Genomic DNA, 25,819 nt, shown 5'->3' on the forward strand with positions numbered 1-25,819 from the left:
TTAAACTATTTTGTGAGTTTCAGTGTTCCTCCGCCTGCTTCCAAATCCCTCCTATGCCTTTCTTCTTTGGCTCTTCAGCTTGTAAAATTGTCTATGTATGTGCCTGGGAAACATTTTGAAATGCTTTAAATGTATTATTTTAAGTGTTAAACTGGTCTAAGGACCGTAATAAATTTACTACTACTTTGAAATACTTCGGGTAATACATTTCAAAGCAGTGATAAATTACTGAAGGTGGTATATAATTTGCTAACTGTACAACAGCTGCTTAATTTGAGTCCTCAATGGAAACTATTTTTTTCTTCCCTCCTTCAGTGAAATAGCCTATTTAAGGAGTGAAAAATCTGCTGTTCCAGTGACATGTGACTCAGTCCAGTCATCTCTAGCTCAAGTGCCTCTCACAGTCCCAGATGATAATGGGAGATATTTAGATATTGACAGTTCAGCTAATGACAGTAAACATGGGGAAATTGAAGAGAAAAATATATTCACAGATCCTCAACCAAGGACTCCTAAAGAGGATAATCTAACTTCTCTCACTATTAAGGAGAGAGAGAAACCTCCATCTTGTCCCCCATCAAATAAAGCTGCCATGCACTTTGATAAGCCTAATAGGTTAGTGATTATTTTAATCTATCTTTTTTCTAAAATAAATTATACCAGTTTTGAGTTTTGGATGGTTATAATGCTTCACTGGTTGATGAACTTAACAAGTGCATGGAAAATCTGAATTTGTAGCATAATCCCAATACATTATTTGAGGTTTTTTCCCTTTTTGAAGTGGAAATAGAGAGGTTGCCTGACCCTCTCCAAACGCAGAACTACAACACTGGATGTCAGAGGAGTGTGTGTGTGTGTGTGTGTGTGATAATTCTACCTCCCAAATGCTGACCTTGATTCTTATGTTTCTTTACTGTTTGTGCCTGCTTCCTTGCATTCTGAATCGACCATTCAGAAGACTAGAGCTCCCCCCGCCCCGGCTCATTTTTTTTCAACCAGAGGAACTGTTGCAGCAGTAATGATGGACATAGCTCTTGCTGCATGAACAATTCACTCTTGCACATGCATAATGGGCAAGTTCACATATAACATGAAGCCATGGTTTATTTTGTCTGTCTGTGTTGTTTGTCTGTGGTCAGTTTGTACATCTGAACTTATACCAGTTGTCAAATCATGGTTTTATTTTGTGTCAACAAACCAGAGGAACATAGGATGCTACCATATACTGAGTCAGACCATTGGTCTATCTAGCTCAGTATTGTCTTCACAGATTGGCAGCGGCTTCTCCAAGGTTGCAGGCAGGAATCTCTCTCAGCCCTATCTTGGAGAAGCCAGGGAGGGAACTTGGAACCTTCTGCTTTTCCCAGAGCAGCTCCATCCCCTAAGGGGAATATCTTACAGTGCTCATACTTCTAGTCTCCCATTCATATGCAACCAGGGCAGACCCTGCTTAGCTAAGGGGACAAGTCATGCTTGCTACCACAAGACCCAGCTCTCCACTCCTGAACCCATGGTTTGAAGTTGGATTGTTAGGATTAACTGCAGTTCAAACTGAGCTTCTTGGTTTAATTCTGGCTTGTTCCATTGCTCCACCCTCACAGCAAACTTGTCTACAAGATACCAGTCTAGGTCAGCTGAGAAGAAAAGCCTCTCTAGACTTCTGACATCTTGCATTAGGGCCAAACATTCACTCTTTGTCTGTCTAGCAGCAGCTGCGCTTAATTCTGCTTGCCTAGCAACAGCTTTGCTACATACCTCTCCTTAGCTTTCAAATGCATAGACAGGCACCTGCTTGTTCCTTATCCAACAAACTAAACAAATACAAATGGATCCTTGACATTAGCACTTTGAAACAAAACATCACACAATGGATAAAAGGAATTAATTCACAAAATATAAAAAATGCGGCTTTTGTTTCCCTTTGAACATTAGCATCAGAAAACCTTAAATAGTAATGGTCGTACCAAATTTGACAGTAGCTTCACAACCTTGCAAATGTCTTCACTACTGAAAAATTCATCCTTTCAGCTCAGAACCCAGTAATCTGCTAGGTCCATCCTAGGTCAATAAAGTGTGAAGCACCCATAAATCAAATAGGAGCCACTCTTGTTCTACATGTGGCTTTCTGGCTGGAGAAAAGCACTATCCTTATGTTCTGGAGTGAAATGTACATAATGCCCATCTGAATAATCCAGACCTCTATTGTTCCCATGCATTTCTGGGAAGGCCATGCCAGACAACTTGTTTTTATTCAAGTGGGTGGCCTTAGGAATAGGTCCCCCCCCATACTTGTCCCACCATTGCATTTTAAATCCCCTTCTTTACAGGAGACCAGACTCTGAATTATCAGCAATCCAAAAAAGTATGGAAAAGATTGCCCAGTCTCTGGGATGGAAACTTTCATTGATTTATGGGTTAGCGAATATGTTCAGGAGAGACTCCAGAACAGGGGTGTAACTATAATAGGGCAAGGGGAGACAGCTGTCTGGGGGTCCACCGCCTTGGGGGGCCCCCCAGAGGCAAGTCACATGACTGATTCCCCCAGCCGCACACCCACCCAGGCTTCCATCAGTTGTATTCATCCTCTGAAATTGATGTGTTAAGACCTGGAGCTACCAGAACAGCATGTCTTTCTCTAGTACCATTAAATGACTTGCATCGTTCACGATATACAAAACCCTTCATGAGCTGAGCTTCGGGGGGGGGTCTTTTAAAATCTTGTCTATGTGCGCACTCCAACCTTGCTATGCCCCTGCTCCAGAACCAATTCTACAATGACGCAATCAAGATGGGTCTCAAAGGAGATGTTCAAGCAAGGATATGATTGCAGTAATATCCAATATAGAGGATCACCTGAATAAAAATATCAAGGACATATCCACCAATTGTAAGTGTTCAGGAATGGAGCCAAGAAAACGCAACACTAGGACAAGTTGGAAGTGGTAGTTCTGGACTGGAGGGATATAACCACAGGGCATACTGCAGGATGTGGCTTCCCCATTCCAGTCACATAGTGGTGGGCAAGTAAGGGGTGTGTGCCAGCTGTTAAGCCAAGTATACTTATAGCTGAATTATTGGGAATTTTAGGAGAGGTAATATGAGTACCCTGGACATAATCACCAGTACCACTTTTGATCTCCCTTCCACCGAAAGGGTCCTCTGCATATACTCTCTAGTGCAAAAAATGGAGCACCCAAGTGAAGGACTGCAAATCCCATTTAGTATATTTATATGCTGCCAATCATTGAGTCTCAAGGCAGTTTACCAATAAATATAATTAAGAACAATTAAAACACTTTAAAGCAATTACAAACATCCTCTAAAAGCTTGAACAATAAGATCACCTTTTTCATGATCTTTGTCACACAAGCTACAGATCCCCACATTCCCAAAGCATCTTGGAATTACAGCCAGAATCACAGCCTGTTCTTGCTTAGCTATGTAGAAAGTCGCCTTCCACTCTCCCAGATGCAGCATGCAAACCCAGTGAAGGTGCTCCTGGTGGGTGAAAATGACAAAACTGTTAAGGAAGCTGTGTGATCCCAGTATAAATGAGGAAGAAGTTCCTTGTAGAAATGAATTGGGTGGAAACTGAATAAGATAATTGGAGGTGATTAGCAAACCTGTACAAGTGATTCATACAGTGAATGAACCCCACATCAACTAACACCTCACATTTTTTTTTCTGCCACAGCATGCAGAGGAATTATTTTTAGCTGCCCTGTACCCTTGTTCTGAACATTTGGTGGTTCAGAGCTTGAGAGCTACCCGTCGTCCTCAACTGATATGGGTAGTAGAGGAGTACATACTAGAAAGCCATGCCAGCAGAAGGCGAGCCAGGAGGAACATAGTAAAGATCTATGCCTTATGTGTGCTCCAGATAACTTTTCTTTTACTGTACTGTGTATGCTTCCAAGAAAAGAAAGAATGCCTACACTATCTGCTTTCTGATTCCCCACTCCCTGAAAATCTGAATATGCACTTTTAACTTAAGCTGTCAGTAACATGGATGTTTACTAAGTCCTCCAATTCCCCACTAATGGAAAAAGTCTTTGTACCTGAAGTAGTTTTATAACACAGGGCATTGCTATACCTCTACAAGCAAGCCTTTGTACCAGAAGATGAACTAGTGGGAAATGAGCAGTATACTCGTGAGGTACAACAGCTGCCTGTTGCAAGAAGAAAGGGACCAGTTGCTCTGGGAGGGGAAGCTGCTGAGAGATGTCCACACATTAATACTCAGTGGGCAGTGCAGTTGAGAAATGGGGGAGGGGAATCCTGGCAAAATACAATTAACAATATGGTAGAGTCATCTAGAACATGAAAAAGTGTTAGTTCTTTTCTGTGAATCATTACATGGCCTACACCATAACACAACCCAGAGAAGGGCTAATGATAAAAGGATCCTAGTTTGGATAGCAAAAGAATTGGCCAAAACAATAAAAACAACATTGCAAGAATCAAACACCCAGGCTATGTGACTGATGAAACATTTGAGAGGAGAATGTAGGTCGCCAGGACGGCCGAAGAGTATTGTCAACTTACTGACTGAGGCCAGTATATAGGTACATGCCCTCTCCACCACCTCCTTACCTACATCATCACTAAATGCAGCAAGAAATGATGCCAGTGTCTGTTGCTGCTACTGTCGCACTGCCACAAACTGAGGATACATTCAAATGGATAATAAAAAATACCAAACAAGTCAGGCCCATCTTTTTAGAAGCACTGCTGATGTACTAGGAAACGGGCTGTCCAACAGGCCCAACCAGTCACCACAGAGGACAATATCAGTTCAGAGATGAAAGTAATTGTCAGCTGTTCTTAAGTGAACCACTACAGTGCTGAAGGCAAAGGAAAGATCCCTACTTTGAAAATTAGAGTTAGGATGTATGTTAAAGGTGTTTTTTTAAAAAACCAAAAAAAACATTAAGTTCAAAAATATTGTTTGAATTAGCAAAGCGTATACAATCCAGTACTTGGGCTTATGGTTGGTTTTAAAACATTATTTGCAATTTAAGAAATCATGTGTTAAAAGAAATTGTCTTGTTACAACAATATGTTTGTAGTAAACAAACACACCTACTATACATTTCCTTGCTGCATAGCCTGATCAATGTTTACACATCCCCAAGGTCATATTTTGGAACTTTGAGAAAAACTAATTTGTCTCATTTGAGTCTTCATCCTGTATGGGTACACAGATTACTTTGGAAGTAACCTCATACAGGACAGGATTTTCTTGCAACGTATTTGCTGGTCATGTCTTCAGAGGCTTGTTTTCCTCTGAACATTGACTGTCGGAGGACTTATGGAGTCTCCAATCTGAAAGGCACGCAGTACAAATGCCTCATTGTAAAGCTATGTGTCTAGCCATCACCACCTCAAAGTATGAAAAGAAATTGGAATGGAGGTAGGAATGGTTCAAAAAGGGGGTTATGACAGCTGCCATTGCCTGAATTCAAATCTCGAGTTTGCAAACAGTAGATTGAGCATGATCTGGTAGATGAGGCGGTGGGTTGTAAGAGAGAACCTTAAACTTCTGTCAGTCCCCTTCCTCTCTACATCCCCTTTTTTCCTTTGAAATAGTAGCAAAAGTTAGAGTTTGCAGAGTGGCCTTGGCTGATTCTGGGGAGGAGAATTAGCCACTTGGAATACCAGTATACAATCTATCAAGAGATGGTTCAAATCTTCAAATTCATAATGAGAACTAGTCATTCCTCATTCCTGATAAAGAAGATGAAATGTGATCCAAAGAGGATGCTGCTTGCTACCATATCTCAATTGCCACTTTGGAATAATCACCACATAAATCAGGCCCTGCTTGTGCTTGCTTCAGTCGACAACATCGTGGAATACGAAGGATGTAATCTGTTAGAAGCAAGCAATAAAACCCTTTTACCCTCCTCCAACACCCTCTTTCATTTCATCATGGAAAACAAGAGAAATGACCCAGTTTTGTAAAAAGAGTAAAACCCCATTGCCCCATCAGAGTACAATGTCCTTATGTGGCACAAAAAGTAAAATCCACTGAGTGCCAAGTTTCCTTGGTAAAGTTAATTAGTTAGTTATAAGTTTATTCGGTCATTGACCAGCAAATCCTTGGTAAAGTGCTCGTGGCTCCCTTCTAGCTGTAGCCACCAGCACATAAGGAAAGCCAGCATGGTGTAGTGGTTAGAGTGCTAGACTAGGACTGAGGAGACCTGAGTTCAAATTCCCATTCAGCCATGAAACTAGCTTGGTGACTCTGGGCCAGTCACTTCTCTCAGCCTAACCTACTTCACAGGGTTGTTGTGAAAGAGAAACTCAAGTATGTAGTACACCGCTCTGGGCTCCTTGGAGGAAGAGCGGGATATAAATGTAATAATAATAATAATAATCTCACCATATAGGGGAACACTGCCTCTTGTTCAACTTCTCTAGCAACCCCATGCCCAGTTTAGTGGAATTTTCCTAGCACTGGCTACTTCACCCTCCCCCAACATCAGCTGAGTTGAGTATCAGGTTATCCTAGGTCAAGCTCATATTACCTATAGTCAGGAGGAGCTGAGCACCACCCTCACAGTTCCTTTGTGCAGTTAGGACACAGAAGCTTGCTTTGATACTAACTATGGTCAAGGCTAGGGAGGACCAACAGTTATTAGGATGCCATTGAAGCAATGTATGCCTTATTTACCCTGGAGGAGGTTGTAAAAAAAGATTATAGTGTAGAAGGGAAATGCCAGCTTTACTAGAAATCGGTGCTGAATCTCTACAGTCTTTTCTGCAGGTTCAGAGTGCATTGGTCAGCTGCGCATCCAAATTGAAAGTCATTTTGACCAGTGCCAAGTGCCCGTCCAAAAGACAGAGGGCATCCAAGTGTGCAGTGCAGCTGTATGTATATTGTACTTTATAGTGGAAAACACAGGACAATAGAGCGGAGATAGACCCTTCCAGGGCACAACAATATGTGGCTATCTATTATGGCTCTAGAAGAGTGGGATGACCATTGGATCAGGGAAGCTTACGGGTGTTGAGAGAGATCTTTTGAGTACCTAGCATGGGAGAAATAATCTATTTTACAGTGGCAAGGTACAGAGATGCTTCAAGTGGTACCCAGTGAGAAGAGGTTCTCCATCACTTTGTACAACCTAGCTTTCAGTGTTATCTCACTTTAAACAACTTGTTTGCTATAAGCATTTCTACCACCCATTAAATCTTGAGGTGATTCTTCAGGAGAAGAAATTCTTGGAGGACATTATTAACGTATGGAATGTGGAAGAAATGAAGGAGTTCAGGGAGATGGGCTTGCTAGCTATGGCTGGAGGTTTTGAAACAGTCCATGGAAATGCTGGCCCCAGTCCAGAGCAGGGTGAATTTTCTAATAGGAATCACTTGCATCATCATATTGCAAACTGTGGTAGATTCCATTGGCCATTTTGTGGACATCTATTTGAATGTACTGGAACAACTCTCAATACAGCCAACTATTGGACTCGCCCCCACCCCTTCTACTGGATAATGGAACCTTTCTTTTGCTCCCAAGCTGTTGAACAACATTGCAATGAAGCTAGCGATTCTGGGAGAGCAGGCATATGCCATTCAGATGCAGCTTATTACTCCATACCATGGTCCTTAAAAAACCATGGAACATCGAGATGGCTTTTTAAAGGCTCAAGTTCAGGTAATGAGCACTATACAACTTGATGAATGTGAAGGAAAATACTGTGGCAGGTGTTCTCTGTTTTGCAGCATCACATGCAATATTTGTGAGTTGAAAGGAGATATACTCTTGGTGGACTGCTCAGATCTCCCTTAGCCATATGAACCGGAGTTTGCAGCAGAAGAGCAGCAGGAGTGGTTGGAGCAAAGAGCAGGGTCACAGTAGAATCCCCCTCTCCAAGTATGTTTGTAGAGAACCCAGCTATCCCACCAGACTATCAACTGTGGGGAACAGCCCTCTAGTTCTCCTGACTCCTTCACCGCTGCCACCAAGTGGGCTTTTGATAAGGCTAAGTCCACTGTAGGAGCCCTTCCAGGAATTCAAAAAACCCAAACTAAACCTTAGTAGAGTGGAAAGGCCTATAGGTGTGGGATGGAGACAGTCAACAAGCTCTATTAACAAGATGGTTTTACTAAAAACAAAAGCTCCAGTTAAAACATTACAGAAAATAACAAAATAATACTCGCAGAGCAAGTCAGGGTAACTAACTATCTGTAGGCTTTTTAACACTGCTCTGTTTTATACAAGCTCTCCTTCAGAATCTTTCTCTGGCTGGCTGGGCAGACTTCTTTGTTCAAGGGATAGCACAGGTCTGGGGCTCAATCCAGCCTGGCTACTCCCCCACTCTTAGTGATTTTAGCTCAAAAAGTCCTGGCTTGCTGGCTGGGCGTCTCCAGCAACTACCACTTCTCTGCTTCCTTAGTTCTCTTCCAGGTTTCTTTTGCCAGCTTTTCTTTCCAGGTTTCTCTCTCCAGTAGCCTTTTGCCAGCTCTTCTTCTGCACACTCTCTCAGCCTGACTCAACTGGACTCCAGCTCTTTTTAGCAGACAGCTCCAGACTGAACTTCTCCAATTCCACTGCACTCAATCCTTCTCAAACATCCCCAATATATATGCTTCTTCAATCACATCAATTACTTAGTTCAGCCAATCAGACTCAACAAAACATTCCCTCCATAATTTAAAATCATTTTTCCCTCCAAAGCCCAACTGATAGATTTGCCAAAACCAAAAGTGAAACAAGAAAAACACAACTGAACTTTTACCCTATACAGAGACCAACTATAATACAAAACCTTTTTACAAGGGAGAAGGGGTTTGTAAGCACAAAAATCAGTGCAGGTTTACAGTTCATTTAAGTGGGCTTATTTATTTATTTCTGTGACTTCGATATTGACACAGGTTATTCCTCCAATTTTAGAGGACGCTGCAGTACTGAAGTGTCCTATTTTACTCACTTGCATCTCCACTCAGACCGTGGAGGTGTCTCGACCTCAGAAGAGCCAACCAACTCAAACTGTAGTCCTTGACACAACTCCCTCCACTACTGAGACAGTATCTAAGAAGAAGGTCCCTGTCCCTTCTGGTACTATGGTACTGACGGAGGACTATGACTATGATTCATCTACAACTTCTACCTCGAGTTCATCTGAACATCTTGATGAACTACCTCTCAAGGTGCGGCGGCACCCTCTGATAACACTTTTCCAAATGAAGAGATGTGTTGGTACCGTCACCAAATCTCTGCAATGGCTTTGACACTTGGATTAGAACAGAACAAGCAGACTCAAGATGTGGAAGATCCTGTCTACAAATTTTTCAGTTCCACAGTTTCCACCCAGCCAGTACACCTACCTGTGCTGCCAGTTATATCCAAGGCAGCTAAGTCTGCTTGGCAGACCCAACAAACATCTGCCCTAACCTCCAAACACCTGGAAAACTTATATAGAATCCAAGAAGAGGAAGATGTTTCCTCTTGAAGCATCCCTCCCCCAATTCATTTGTGGTGAATTGTGCATCTTCCTCCAAATCGGAGAGGCAACAAACTACCTCAGGGGACGAAGAGGGGTGCAAAATGGACTTCTTAGGATGTAAGATTTACTCCACTTCATGCCCAGCGGTGAAGATTGCTAATTATACTGCCTGCTTTGCCAAATATACGCATTCCCTCTGGGATGATCTCTTCCAAGAGCAAGATGACCTCTCACTGGAAGAGTTTCTAGCTAAATTTAATGATATCCATGCCAAAGTGACACTCCTCACTTGACAACAGGATCTGAATGCCAGGATCTGGACATTCAGGTCAACTGGTCAAAGTCCAGCCTAGAGCCTGTCAAGCACATAGACTACATAGGAGCAGTCCTTGATGGAGTAACTAGTAACTTCTTTTGTGATAAAACCCAGACAAAAAGCCCACAAAGATCAGAAACTACTGGGCTTGATGGCGTCATGCAACTCCATTGTGCACTTCGCCAAGCTAGATCTCCAGCTTCTTCAGCTTTGGTTTCTGTCTGTATTTCAACTGAATGTAATGCACAGATGCTCCTAATGATTCCACCACCAAGACTTGTTTCCCTTCAATGGTGAACAAAACAGGTCAACCTGCTGTTCGGAGTCCCCTTCCGGGTACCCCAGCCTTCTGCCTGGTTGACGATGGACGCATCCTTACAGGGCTGGGGAGCCCATTGCAGGGATCTTCAAGCTCAAGGCCTGTGGTCACCAAGCCAATGCCGGATGCACATCAGTTTCTTAAAGCTCCTGGTGGTGTTGCAGGCTCTCAGATCCTTCCAGCCGTCCCTGACGGGCAAGCTCGTCCATATCAGTCTGGACAATACTACGGTAATCGCTTCTTAAACTGTCAGGGAGGAATTGTCTCCTGCTCCCTTCTCATGCTCAGTCGGTAAACTTGGAATTGGGCCATAACACAACAGATAGGACCTCAAATTCAGTTCTAAGATGGCCACTGACTTCAATATTAATAGTGACATTGTCTTACCTACCTTTTCCCAGAATCCCGCAATGACTCTCAAGCACTCATTGTCTTCCCTGGATGTGAGACATGCTCTCCTTTTCTACTTGCAACTGACCAAGCCCTATAGAAAGAAAACAGCTTTTTGTAAGTTACAAGGTTAACGTGAAAGGTTACCAAATATCAAGACAGAGACTCTCCCACTGGATCAGGGAGTTGATTTTTCTGGCTTACAAGCAGCAAAAGGTGGACCCTCCTAAAACCAAATGGACCCATTCTGCTAGGGCTTATGCTATTTCTGCTGCCCATATGGCAGGAATCAAGCTCAGAGACATCTGCACTGCAGCAACCTGGTCCTCTTAGCATACGTTTGTAAAGCATTACGCATTGGACCTTCGCTCTGCAGCTCAGGCCAATTTTGGGAGGGGTGTGCTGAAAAGGGTTTTACCTTAACATACTACACCCATCTCCAGACAGCTCATTAGTCACCCACTCTTATGAGTGCAACAGATCACGATCCAAATAGGTTGCTCACCTGTAACTATTAATCTGGAAGTGATATGTTGCAATCATAAGACCCTCCACCCAGCCCCGCTGCAGTATGTGAAGTGACAATATGTATATTTGCAGAGTAAAAAAGGCAGTACTTACCTTGTGGAAATGTACACTGCTTCCATACAAAGTTTGAATTCCAATGTTGGTCCTCCAGGATCTGATGTGAAAACGCTAACCCATCCAAACTGAGAAAACGCACCACATTCGGGGGGGAGGGGGCTAAGTACTTTGAGGAGCTAATCAATTCTGCCTGAATGGTCCTGCACAGCCACAGAACCCACTTCTATGGCTGTAACGGATCACTTCCAGATCAATAGTTACAGGTGAGCAATCTGTTTTTCTTTGCATTAAGGTGCCCACCTGTGCCTTTACACTTACGCTAAGTAAAGTTCATTTAATTACAAAATCTGTGTTTCTGTTAAACCTGAAATGGGATAAAGTAGCATGCGGAAGATCTGCATGCACAAAGTATAACTTCTAGGAATTCAGCAATTGAGGTTCAGGGTACAAGAATATTGCAAATATCCAGGACAAACGTCTGGGCAAGTAACAGCAAATCGTAGCTTCAAAATATAACTTTGGGAAATGGCTTCTCAGAGAAATGGGTTGGTGAGCATGCGTGGAAGGGAGCCTAACTGTTCTTGGGACTCCTTGGCTGTGCTGAGAGTGAGTGACTATAGGAGTGTTTGATAGACTTTGCTGCCCACCTTTTTTATTGCAGTCAGTGTTGAAATTGTAGCTGTTGAAATGACATTTTGTAGGGCTGAACTGGGAAGTCTGGTATTAAATCTGGTCATTTCAGAAGGTGGAGGGGGTAGCCAAATAAACCAGATTGCAACAAAACAAGTAAGGATTTGATGAACATCTGTGTTGCCAATCTTAGCTTCTAAACAAACAAATCATATCATAATTAAAATAAACCATGGCTTTACATTGCATCTGAACCAGCCTATTGTGTGAATTTTAAACAATGGGGTTTCTAAATTGCATCTTGCCATATTCTGTACATAAATTTACTTAAATTGCTTTGGATTTTAGTTGTTTATGTGGTGTGGGATTGCTTTATAGAAATGAGGAGTGTAATTTGCACCTTTCCATCCACTACTTAATGAATGAGTTAACTAGGATAAACACCCTGTGGTATACTTTGTGAAGTTGGCTTATGTTACTTTTCTTTAAACGTAGGTTCAACTGAATTTTTTTTCTCTCTTTGGATGGTTCAGTTCAGGCTCAGTTTTATTTTTCGTGTAATCTGGGAAATTGTTTAAAGGAAGAACTTGGAGGAGCTTAAATTTTTTTAAGTGGCTTTTTTCTGCTCTGCATGGAAGCTTAGATACATCCTGAAAAAAGTAGTATGAATATATATTTAAATATCTAAAGAGAATATCACTTAACTCATGCCAAGATCTGAAGAGTTACAGAGGGCTTGACTTCTTATGCACCAGGAGTTTGGAAGCTATCATTCTGATAAGTCTCCCATGTTGTCCAACAAACTTCTGCCCCACAGGGCAGACAAACATGGAGATAGAGCACACAACTGAAACGCTTGGATTCTGGATTGTGTACAAGTGCTACTTAGACAAAGGCTGCAATGCCTAAAGTAGCCACATACAACTTCATATATTTTATTAAATGGGCTTCCTACAATATGTACCAGGCATGCATTTTCTTAGAGATGATATTTTATTTATCATTTTTATCATATATTATTTTTGTGCTGTGCTTTTGTAAATAAGGAATTCCATGGTTAAAACAATACTCTTTTTGTATTTTCCACTCTTAATTTTCCAGCTTTAATTTGAAGTAACATTTTTAACTGTAAGTTGTGAAACAAATAGGAAAATATAAAGACTTTTAGTAAAAACACTTGAATTATTCCTTTCCCTTCTCTCCTCTCCCCTGTACTACTTCAGGAAGCTATCACCTGCCTTCCACCAAGCATTGCTGTCTTTCTGTCAAATGTCAGCAGAGAGCCGTTTGGGATCAGAGGTATATGTACTATCCTGAAACAGTTAAATTCATAATGAGTCATTTCAGCATGATCTTGTGTATTTCAAAGAGACCATTTCAATTCTGCTTTTAATGTCTGAGTGTACTTCTGGCCAGTACATTTTGAACTAGCTTTGAGAATCTGTGGGCTGGCTACTACATGTGGCAGCTCCACCCAGTTGCCTCGGAAGTTTGTAGGACAGGGTGAACTTTTGAAAGTCAGGGTGGCTTTAGGTATGTGTGGAGGCATAGCTCACACTAATGGTACCTCCATGTGTGCATGGAGGTGTGCTGCTGTAAAAGGCAAAGATGTCTTCCATCTGAAGATATTTTAACGTAGGCTGTCATACTAGTATCTTATTATGCAAATTTTCCAGTCTCTAGGAGAAGTTCAAACTGCTTTACCTTAAACATTGTATAATGCCATCACTGCATATAATTTTAAAATAAAATTTTATTTCTAGGTGTCTCGGATTGCCGATAGTGAAAAAAGTGTCATGCTAATGCTGGGTCGTTGTTTACCGCATATTGTTCCTAATGTCCTGCTTGCAAAACGAGAGGTGAGAAATCCAGAAATGTTTCTTTAAATTTCATGTAACATTTTTATTCATTTAGAAGTTTGTAGTGTTTATTCTGTAGAAGTCTATTACGTGCAATCATTTTCTTACTTTTGTGCATGCATCTCTGCTCCTAGAGAATGGTTGCGCACCTCTGTCAGGTGAGTTTAGCAAAACAGCATGGAATCCTGCTATTTATCCTTTTGCTTAAGATCTTTGATGGCACTCTGCAGGGCTGCTGTTGTGAGTCCATCTGTTTTGCCCTTAAGTTTGCTTACTTGTGTTAGCTGAACCCACTTCTAGTGCTTCTCTGTGTTAAAGTAGTTAACTGTTTACTTTGGGATGAATTTGCCTGTTGGATATTCTATGAAAAATTTACAATATTTCTATCCTCACCTACTAACTGAAGTTTTTGAGACAGCTTACAATATATTTTAAATACAATAAAACAGACTTTGAGGATATTAGTTCCTCATTGGCTTTGTTTCCTCACTTAGGCTGATGGGGTCTCTTAAGGCTCCAGGCATTAGAACAAGAGAGGCACCAGGGCTGGCAGGAGGGAGCAAAAGTATTTACAGACCTTCCCATGAGCTCAGGTGTTTCAGCTGTTGCTGACTCTCTAGGCTGCAGAAGGTCTCGGGGGAAGTAGCCCCAAAAATGGCTACTCAAAGCATCCATTACTTACAGCCCCTTATGGGTATTGATGCTCACATTTTTTTAAATCTTAGTTTTTTAATTAAGTTGTGTGTGTGTAACTTTCAGCTTACGCATTTATTTCTAATAAAACAAAACTTCCAGTAGTAAAAGGAAAATAGAACTGTGGTCATGATCATGCTAACACATCCTTTTCAAGAACAATATCCCTATAACTCATTAGCATTTGAGAGAGTAGATTTTCAGTGTTGGTGCATTGTCATTTTACAAGAAGGAAAATGTAGCTTGTAATGCTGAGGGGGAGTATACATGTAATGGGGTGATCCTGGTCTTATTGAAGTCGGTGGCAAAACATTATTCAGAGTAATGGAGTGGGATTGTGAACATTACGGAGATAGGCTGTACTGATACCCATTAAAAAGTTTAAGTAAACTGAAGATGAGGGGTGTGTGTGTGTGTTTTGTTTCAGTTAAAAATTGCTTTTCCAGGCAGCTTGGCTTTTTCTATTAATCTAGAAAACTAGTATTGCATTTGGCATTTAAGCCCTTTGAGGCGTTATGAAAAGGTAACTAAGTCAAGAAATGTGTACTGATCCTTCAGATATAGTGACTGTGTCTAAAACTTTCAGCAAACATGTTGAAATTTTGCTTACCATGGCATTCCACTTAATTGTAGAAACTGATGCTCCTGTTTTTAAGTTTGACAGAAAAATCATTGTGGGCTATGTTCCAGGATCAGTTACCAATTTCTGGCTGTTGCCATTCAGCTTGGCAGGATGCTGCTTTAGCTTCTCTTTGCAGCTCCTAGTTACACTTGGATACTGTGTAATATTTCTGCAGCCCTACTTCCTGCTTATTTTACCCTTGCAAAATTTGTAGAAATAATGGGTAATTAGAAACTCTGCATAAAAAGTCAGCATTCACTGATGTTAATGTTTTTCAAATTTGTAAAGTCTGTGGTGGCAGAACCTTATGCTTGCATGTAGAACTTTCATAATCTTATTTTAAAATTTACCTTTAAGAGACACTTTGACATAATACAGTGTTCTTAACAATTTGGCAGAATGCTGGATAAAGAAGAAAAGAAATAATGGTTATTCACACTATATTCTAGCTGTGTGCAAGGCCCACTATTACTTCAGTTTTGTTTTCTGTTTGTCATTTCAATCAATAATACTCTTTTTTTGTTTTTTATATAAACCTCAATACTGATTAATTTGGAAAATTCCATAAATACCCCTTGTAGATTATTGAATAACTAGGTTTATAATTAATATTTTTTCCAGAGCAGTTATACAGTCAGAACACAATATTAGGTTGTTGAACTTGGAATATATTCTTACATTAGTTAGATTAGTTTATTCAAATTAATGTAATTAGTGTTGTACCAACTTAGAAGTATACTATGTGTGGAGTATTACTCAAGTTCAGAATATCTCTTTGGAGGCCACTGATTTCATGAGAGGAAAAATAAATTTTAGTTGTTCATTGAGCAGATAATCTTATGTACAGGTATCAGTTATATTGCAGTATTCTTATTTTCAGTTATTAGGAGCCAAAGAAATGTGAAACTAGCTTTATAAACCCAAGGAGGCTTTAGACTTGTTTTCCTTAAACAGCAGATCCCTTCTGTGACACATGACAAACTACTTTTGAAACTGAGGGGAATTTCAAAAACAGATTGTGGTCTGTCATGAGCGTAAGCTTTTCAAAGCAAAAAGTCAAAATTTTTACTGTTGATAGCACAAACCTTTGGCAGCCTGAGGAGCAATTTGGGTCCCAGCTGATTTCTCAATAACAATTAGAACTCTGGAAAAATGAATTTTATTTGAAACATCTTCTGCATAAAAGACATATAGTAAATGCTTTGTTCAAAAGCACCTTTTGCTTTTTGTTTTAAATTGCGACTTTTTTGTTTCATCTCATTATAAACTTTTAATGCTTCATTAATGTAAAATACAGTCATCCCTCGCCAACTGCGAAGGTTCAGTTCCAGGAAAACGTTGCGATTGGTGAATTGGCGGTAGACGAGCCATTGAAATAAATGGCAAATGGGGTTAAGGGAATCACGGTCGCAATAATAATAATATGATTTCTATACCGCCCTTCCAAAAATGGCTCAGGGCGGTTTACACCAAGGAATAACAAATAAATAAATAAGATGGAACCCTGTCCCCAAAGGGCTCAGATTTTAAAGAGAAACATAAGATAGACCCAAGCAACAGTCACTGGAAGTACTGTGCTGGGGGTGGATAGGGCCAGTTACTCTCCCCCTCCTAAATAAAGAGAATCACCATGGTTAAAGGTACCTCTTTGCCCAGTTAGCAGGGGCCAACAACAACAACAAAACCAGTAAAAGGGGGGGGATCCCCCCAAATCACCAGGAGTGAGTAAAAGGAGTGAAGAGGATCCCTGAAAATGACCCCCTGACTCACAAAAATACCCCAAATTGCCCAAAATGTCGCCAAACTATGCTCAGGTCACGAATGGCAAGACCTGCCACAATTTCCCAATTGTGGCTACTCAAAACTGCAATTAGGAAGCCCATGGTTGGCAAGGGATGACTGTATGCTCATATTTAGTTAATACCTAAATGTGCTTGCTCACATACTGTACTTGCATATTACAAAATGCACAGTTATGGCAGAATAATTCTCTCTGCCTGAAGCGGCAAAGCTGTAAGTCTGTTACTATTGAGGTGATTCTTTATCTCCCTTTATAGCTAAAATATTAAAAAGCATCTCTTCTTTATGGATAAGTGAGTCCATAACCAACGACTACAAATTAATGCAATTCAGCAATAAGCCGACATCATTTTCCATAAAGCATAGTCCCGAGTTACAAAAAATTTAAAGGGGGCTGCTGTTCAAGAAATAGAAGCTTAAAGCCTTGCTTAAAATCGTGGCCACAATATAGTTATGGAATTACAGCTGTGTAGTAAATTCAGAAGGCACTCAGACTAGCACTTCATTAAACTGAATGGTCCAGTTTACTGAGATCTTGAATTTGTTGATGGCAAGAACCCTGTTTTGGTGTCTGGGTGGGCCATTGTGTACTGGCACATGAGCAGCATTTTAGAAAGAAAATAGAATACACCAATTGGTGGGTCTCATGGAGTGAGTTCTTCTGGCAAGACATTTTACCTAGTGTTTTGTGGCTAGAGAACATGAGGATAAAAGTTAAGGATTGTTGAGAAGGCATGGCTGTGGAAAACCTAAGGCATAATAATAAAGAAGATTGTTGAGAGGTAAAGATTCAAAAAGAAAATTGTACATTTCATTCTTTCAGTGAACATGGTGTTCCTTCTCAGTAAAGTCAAATTGTGACTTCATTAGTAAAGTGAAAGCCTCTTTCCTTGACAGCTGAACACATCTACAGTGTTTATATTGTCAAACTGCTTTTATTTTATTCTTCCTGGCAAAAATTATAGTTGGCTGTTCGCGTGGCTTCCCTCCTATATCTCAAGGGAATTCTCTTGAAACAGTTAATGCGCACTTGCATGATAAAAATTAGCCTCAAGTATTCCAATTTTAGTTCTTCTGGAGTATCCCTCCAACCAGATTTTTGAGTGAAAATCTAAAGGAGCTTGATCTGTAATCTTCCTAGAATTAACAGTCTTGCACTTCCAAGCCTAAGCATGTATACTTAGTAGTAAGTCAGTAGGAACACTTTCCAGGTAAGTGTGCCTAAGAACACATCACACTTGATACGGCTCTGTTCAGTCTCTTTAAGCTGAGGGCTTATCACTCCCTAAAGCCTCTGGGTAGTCTTCATTTAGCCTAGGCAGTCCATATATATAGCATTTGAGCTCTTCCTACATACTTTTCCTATTCATATATCCTTGCGCTCCTCCTCTTATCTTTCCTCTTTGCTCCCTTTCATTAATTATACATGGAACATACATTAGGACACATCTGCTCAAGAAGGTTTCTCATTGTTTCTCCACTCCCCTTGATAGAAGGAAGTTTAGAAGCACTGATGCAGCGATGCAGAGAACACTCCAGTCTCCCATAGTATGCATGAAAGAATATGACCAAAGGACGTGGACACACACCTAATTCCATCTGATACAATATCCAGCTTTTTGCAAGGTAAAAACATCAGCCTTGTATCTGCCCCATATCAACCAATCTGGATACTGTACATGAAACAGCCTTGCAAAGGAGAGTAAGTGGATACTTAGGTATATGTAAGTGATCTCATCCTATAATTACTCTTCAAAAGTCATTCAGTGTTTTGGGAGCGGGGAACATATTTGGTTTATGCTGACTTCATGAGAAGTGCATGCATTCAGTTTTGGGCATATGCCCTTCGTACCCTACAACTTACTGCACCCCACTCTGTTCTTGAGGGTCCCCCAGCCTTCAGGAATAGCTTTTCGGTGGCTGCTGTGAGGAGGAGAGGCCAGGGAAGGTCGCTTGCACAAATGCAAGCTAGGATACAGCCCATTTTCTTTCAAAAAAAGATCCTAATCCAGATCTAAAGCCAACCCTCAAACATAATTATCACAGTCAAGTAAGATTTGGACCTGTGTTCCTTAAACACTAGCTTCCATGCTGCATAACAACATTTGTACTTGGGTATGGATGGAGACGTTGTTCAAAGCAGTTTGAGGTAAAATGGGATTTGGTGTTTTAAGAGAGGGGATGAAAACAAGATCTGCCTTAGCTCCTTGTATTCCAGCTTATGACTTTCACAAACATTTTTGGCATTTATTGTGCTGTATTTTCATATCCATATACTTGTGACTTGTTATCAAAATAGAATTTTTTTTCTTGACTAAATTCATCAATAAAACAAATCAAAATTGCAGTATAGATTTCAACATTTCAGCCTCCATTCACAATTATTAGTAAATAGCAGTAAATATGCTTCCAGAAAGACCATGGTTGCCCCATAAATTACAAGTTACTTACTAGAATTGTAATACTAACTTACAACAAACCAGAACATAATGACAATAATTACACAACGGCTAGGATTCAGAAAGCTGCTGTAGACCTGGCTAAGTGCTTGTCATGCTCGGTAGGAAGTTTTACTCTTTAACCACCCACTCATACATACACTCACTAAATTCACAGGATCAGTGGGGGTTCTCAAATATTAGTTTATATTGTAATAACCTTTCCAATATCATAGATCATTCAGATTCCAAAAAGAAATTAATATATATTCAACTCTTATACAAAAGTAAATTTTATTAAAGCTAATGTATTCAACATTTTGAATATCCAATTGTTAACATTAGGGCTTGTGTTGGTTTGACACTTCTTAATGACATATTCTTGCAGAAATATGAAGATTTAAAATCTGTTTTACCAGGGTTCCCTCCACCTGCCCCATTTCTTTTAAGTAACCTAATGTAACCATTAGTCAGTACCTCAATTCCAGTGGTCTCCAAAAATTCTTATTCCACCTTTTTTCCCTCCCCTACCAAATTTGCAAATAGAGTTGGCTTATGCATAAAAATAGCTGCTTCTTTGCCAAAAAGGAAACCTAACATATATAACTTCAAATGTGTTCCATGCGTTGGTTGCTCAGTCTCCAAAACCCATACTTCCAGGACATTTAAGGGTTTGGAAAATTCAGATCTGATGTGCACTCCATCTTTCTATGGAAAACCATCATCTCAGAAGCTTTAAGCACCTTTAATTATCCTTAAAATGAGTGCAATTGTTTTCAGTGAAGATCTGGGTCTCTGGAATGTAACCAGCCACCATTGTTATATTTCATTCAGGTCTCCACCTCCTTTCTTTTTCACAGTGCTCATATAGACCAGCAATAACAGCTGTCTGTCTAAGAAACTAACTAACTAACTATCTATCTATCTATCTATCTGTCTATCTATCTATCTATCTATCTATTTATTTGATTTCTCTACCGCCCTTCCAAAAATGGCTCAGAGCGGTTTACACAGAGAAATAACAAATAAATAAGATGGAATAAAATAACAAATAAAACTATGGCACTATCACTTCAAATCAGTTAAAAATACAACTACTCACAAAAGGTGGGGGGGAAATACACCCAAACCCAGCAACTAAAGATGTGCAAATCAATTCTAGTTGGATCGATTTGAGCTCAAATCAGGCCAATTTGAGTGATTCTAACTTGAATCAAATCACCCTTAGAATAAAGGACTTGATTCGAATTCAAATCAAATAGACGCTGATTTAAGCTTGAATCAATATGTGTGATTTGAGTCCATTTTGGCAGGCTTTCCTCCCCACTTATTGACTGGTTTTCTGGCACTGGCTTCTAATTGGCTTGAAATCTCCTTCTTGGTTAGCTTCCTACCATAAAAATCAAGGGTTGTCATGGGCAACTGTGCCCCCATTGGCTGGGTGGAGGGTAAAGTAAAGGGTGCCGTCAAGCCGGTGTTGACTCCTGGCGACCACAGAGCCCTATGGTTGTCTTTGGTAGAATACAGGAGGGGTTTACCGTTGCCATCTCCCGCACAGTATGAGATGATGCCTTTCAGCAGCTTCCTATATCACTGCTGCCCGATATAGGTGTTTCTCATAGTCTGGGAAACATACCAGTGGGGATTCGAACCGGCAACATCTGGCTTAGTAGTAAAGCCATTTCCCCGCTGTATCATTAGATGGCTGAGTGGCGCAAAGGGAAACAGAAAGGGAGAGAATTTTGAAATGTTTTCAAAGAGCTGGGGGTGTGTGCACAAAGAGCCCTTAGTGTGCCCTTGAAGAAGATACTTTAGGAGAGGAGGGAGGGAGGAATCAAGGAAGGTATGATTTTGTGATTTTATTTTCTCAGCACTGAGTATAATATGCTGTGCTATTGGTGCTATATTATTAACTATTTGGTTTTGCTGGATCTCAGATTGACAAAGGCAGAACTTGGGTGCCTGCCTGCTGCCTTCCTTGAGTTGTGGTTTGGTCTGTTTGTGAGATGATGGTGTAGCAAGAAATGGACCTTGGCAACTCAGGTGCTTCTGTTCTGCAGTGTTTTCAAGGCAGGGTTGCACAATGTGTGCTCTCTGCTAGTTTCGGTCATATGGAACCATGGGGAATTTGAATCACCCCATTGTTCCCCACAAGTAGGTCCTAGGGACACCATAGTGGGCTGGGTGGTAGGGCATGATGGGTGCTACCTACCACCCAACCCACAAAAGAAATGGGCATGCAGGCAATTTTTAATTTTTTTTAACCTGTTGCCAAAATTTGTTGAATTTGTGAAACGTGTTTTTTGTTTTTTAATTTAATCGCCAGGTTGCTCATTTCTTTGGTTGGTTGGTTCATAGCACCCATCATGCCCTACCACCCAGCCCATTTTGGTTACCCTAGGACCTACCCATGGGGAACAATGGGGTGGTTTAAGTTCCCCATTGTTCCCTTTGGCCAAATCACTCTAATTGATTCAAATTGATTCATCGAAACAGCCAGCAATGGCTGCTCTTTCAACAAATCAATTCGAGTATTTTGCAATTTGATTCAAGCTCAATTCAAATCACAAAATCTAATTTGTGCACATCTCTACCAGCAACTGTTGCCAACAGCCAAAGAAAATGCAGGGAAGCAACAAGCACTGGCAAATCAGGGGTAGAAAAAAAGAATAATGAAGAAGTAGAAGGCCTGAAAAATAATTACAGAGGAGGGCAAAGAGACTAACATAGACAGAGAAGGAGAAAATTGATGCATAAAACCAAAAACTGTTTCCCTTTATTCTACTTGTCATTGTTGACAGGGCTTTGGCTGATATTACATAAATAAGCTGTATAGCAGAGTTTCTTAACTTTGGGTTCCCAGATATTGCTGGACTGCAACTCCCATCATCCTCAGCCACAAAGGCTATGGCTGAGGATGATAGAAATTGTAGTCCAACAATATCTGGGGACCCGGGGTTAAGAAACCCTGCTGTATAGATTAACATAAAGAAATAAATGGTACCTTTCCTCCAGATTTATTCCCACAGTAACTTTAGAAAGCTTGGTATATACTCTTGTTTTAAACCTACACACTAAAAAACCTCATTCATGAATATTTATTTATGAGCTTCAGTCACTTTTCACTTCAAGTATTAAAATATTAATGAAAGCCACTTAAATATGCCATCATGTACAGTGTTTCCCCCTATATGGCCAAGGCTTTATTTTATTCATTTTTAAAATGCATTTATTTTGAATATTCATCTCCTTAATCTTCACGATAGCTGTGTGCAAAGATCAGTATTGCCCAACTTAACATCATCTTTAATTGCCTCAACTACAACCTCACAACCTTCAGCTCTTCATGTTGCAAGTACTGATCAACTGAGCAAAATTTGCTTGGGATGCACTGTTTAGTGTCATGTCTATCTGCGAGAGGTTAGAAAATTTTTTAGAGAGTCCAGGAAGACAACTGTAAGCTTTTATTTGAACACACACACACGCCCCAAAAATCAAACTTGCTAGTTGTGGATTGCACTGTGGGTACCAACTCTGGTCAGAAGCACTCTGCTTCCATCAACAAAGGCAGAAAACCTGACTCCATCAGCTGGAAAATTTCTTCCTCTTTGTCCCTCTAGATAAAGATAAAGAGAGCCAGCGTGGTGTAGTGGTTAGAGTGCTGGACTAGGACTGGGGAGACCCGAGTTCAAATCCCCATTCAGCCATGAAACTAGCTGGGTGACTCTGGGCCAGTCACTTCTCTCTCAGCCTAACCTACTTCACAGGGTTGTTGTGAAAGAGAAACTCAAGTATGAAGTACACCGCTCTGGGCTCCTTGGAGGAAGAGGGGGATATAAATGTAATAATAATAATAATAATAGCTAATTATATGGCCTGTATGGCCAAGTTCCATTACTCAGTCTGGGAGCATTCAAAGACGACCTAAAAGACACTCCTGAAACGACACAAACATGAGTCAAAGAGCTACTTTCAAAATCGGCAGGCATCATACGCACCACAAAACACCTGATGGAAACTGAATCCCACACCTCAGCTAGTGCCATCTCTTTAAGCACACCTGTTTCAGTTCGTCCTCTCGACAGCCTGACATGAGAGGAAAAAATGAAGATCTCCCCTTTTATTGGGAAGGCCTCTTTAGCTCTCAAATGAATGAAACTATGGAACACATAAACAAAAATCTAGGTTTACAGCCAAGATTTTTACATCCTCTCCACTCCTCATTCCTATTCTCAAAGGCTTAAGAGATTTGACAAACTCAGATATCAGTTTGACCACTCTGATGGGAGAGATACCAGAAAGTCTTTCCAGTACTCTCAGAAACACTCTTTCCTTCAGAAAAATAGACAACAAACAAGAAAAGCCCAGGACCAATCCAAACATCTTTGACTCCCAGGTTCCCCTGCCTGTTGGAACTTCCACACTCATCAGATTTGCACCCTTCTTTTCAGCTTGTCATCTTATCACATTCGACAACTGGTGCTAAGTATTATCTGCACTGGCTACGCCATAGAATTCCATACAACTCCCCCTTTCTTAGGAATAAGACTGGCCCCCCCCAAGAAAAACCTCATACCTTACTAACAGAATTTCAAGAACTGTTGTCCAAAGGGGCAATAGAACCAGTTTACAGAAACTCCAATGGGCAGGATTCTACTCCAGATACTACCAAGTAGGGATGTGCGGACTGGTTTGAATTCAAACCTGTTTGACATCTAACATGGCTGCTTTGGTGGTTTGATGTCAAACACCCCCAAACCAGCCCCTGTTTGGCCCAATCTTGGACCGAACACCCACTCACCCACCCCCGATTCAGGGGTTTGTGGTTTTTTAAAAATAAAAAATAAAAATTTAAGTTCTAAAACTCACTGTCTCTGGGGGATTCTCCAAGGCCGTGGAGGGTGGATGTCTACAGAGGTTCCCCCTCCCCCCACTGGTCTCCATTTATCCACAAATAGCCCAGTTCAGGAGGTCTTCAGCCCGTTGCAGGCCTCATCTTCATGGCGGTGGCCATTTTGGTGGCCACTACATATGCCCACTGGGCCTCTGCGTAGCCAGCTAAATGGAAGCAGGTGGGGGAAGGGGGATCCTCTGGAGACACCTCCTCCCCGCAGCCTCAGAGAAGCCCCCAGAGCTGGAGGCAGTGAGTTTTAGAACTTTTAAAAAATACTTTTAAACAACCAAACAAATTACATGAACCACCCATACCGAACTGGGAGATGTTCAGGGGTGTCCAAAACCAAACATGCAGGGTCTAGTTTGAATCCGGTCCGAACTCGAACCAAACCAGACAACCCGGTTTTGTGCACACCCCTACTACCAAGTACCCAAAAGGGATGGCAATCTTCAACCAATTCTAGATCTACCCACAACAGCTTCATCCACACACACAAATTTTGGATGCTCCTTCTTCAACAACTCCTCCTCTTAGTGGAAGAACAGTGGCTTGCCACGCTAGATCTAAAAGATGCCTACTTATATAGGAACATAGGAAGCTGTCGTATACTGAGTCAGACCATTAGTCTGTCTAGCTCAGTATTGTCTACACAATCTGCCAGCAGCTTCTCCAAGGCTGCAGGCAGGAAATCTCTCTCAGCCCTATCTTGGAGAAGCCAGAGTGGGAACTTGGAATTTTCTGCTCTTCCCTCTCCCCTTAAGGGGAATATCTTACTGTGCTCACATGTGGTCTCCTATTTAAATGCAACCAGGGCAGACACTGCTTAGCTAGGGGGACAAATCATGCTTGCTACCACAAGACCAGCTCTCCTCTCCACATTCTTGTGGGGATTCAGCCTATCCACAGGAAATATCTATGTTTCATCGTGGGGGACTAAGTTTACCAGTGTACGGTCCTCCCGTTCAGTCTCTCCCGTTCAGTGGCCCTGCGTGTCTTCACCAAATGTGTGAGCGCCATTGTTGCCCATCTCAGGACGGAAAGAATCTCAGTTTTCTAGTACCTGGACGATTGGTTGCTCACCTCTCCAGACAAAGTACTGCTCACCAGTCACATCTGGAGTGTACTCATGCTCTTAGAGGATGTGGGCATTCAAGTGAATTTAAAGAAATTCATCCTTGTTCCCCAGATATCTCTGGCTTACACAGTTGCCATATTACACACAATATAAAAAAGAATTTTCTACCAGAAGAGAGATGGCTCTCAAATGTGCATATGATCCACACCTTCAGGTGCAAATCCACCCAAGAAGCACAGTCCATCCAACATCTCTTGGTCCTAATGGCATTGTGTACTGTGATTGTTCATTTTGCCAGATTCTGCATGCAGTGTCTTCAGTTGTGGTTCCTTTCCAATTTCCGACCTATTGTGGACAGTCAGTGATTGCAAAAGCTGCTAAAGGTAAAGTGTGCCATCAAGTCGATTTTGACTCCTGGCGCCTACAGAGCCCTGTGGTTTTCTTTGGTAGAATACAGGAGGGGTTTTACCATTGCCTCCTTCCACGCAGTATGAGATGATTCCTTTCAGTATCTTCCCATATCGCTGCTGCCCGATATAGTACCAGCAGGGATTAGAACCGGCAACCTTCTGTTTGTTAGTCAAGCATTTCCCTGCTGCACCACTTAAGGTGACTGCAAGAGCTACAACCACCACCCATATTGGATTCCTGCTCTGGCAGGTTCTACCAGAAAACCTAATGATGAGCATACTGTTCGATCATCCTCTTCCCACACTAACTCTCACCACGGATGCCTCCTT

At 41.2% G+C, this 25,819-nt stretch overlaps 1 protein-coding gene across 6 annotated transcripts in view; it reads left to right on the forward strand.

Moving 5' to 3' along the window:
* RELCH (RAB11 binding and LisH domain, coiled-coil and HEAT repeat containing) overlaps positions 1–25,819 on the forward strand; it is a 105,779-nt gene that overhangs the window by 22,954 nt on the left and 57,006 nt on the right. For 5 of the 6 annotated variants that reach the window (XR_008305738.1, XM_053243838.1, XM_053243837.1 and 2 more), the window contains 3 exons: positions 316–615; positions 12,919–12,994; positions 13,459–13,554. Coding sequence is in view for 4 of the 6 variants with exons in the window: in XM_053243838.1 (XP_053099813.1) it covers positions 316–615; positions 12,919–12,994; positions 13,459–13,554 (472 nt within the window). In the remaining 2 variants the exon portion in view is untranslated. Of the gene's footprint in view, positions 1–315; positions 616–12,918; positions 12,995–13,458; positions 13,555–18,164; positions 18,296–25,819 lie in introns of those variants that run through there. The other variant, XM_053243841.1, reaches the window with a different exon arrangement.

The sequence above is a fragment of the Hemicordylus capensis genome, chromosome 4 (genome assembly GCF_027244095.1).
Source record: "Hemicordylus capensis ecotype Gifberg chromosome 4, rHemCap1.1.pri, whole genome shotgun sequence".
In the NCBI taxonomy this organism is placed as follows: domain Eukaryota; kingdom Metazoa; phylum Chordata; class Lepidosauria; order Squamata; family Cordylidae; genus Hemicordylus; species Hemicordylus capensis.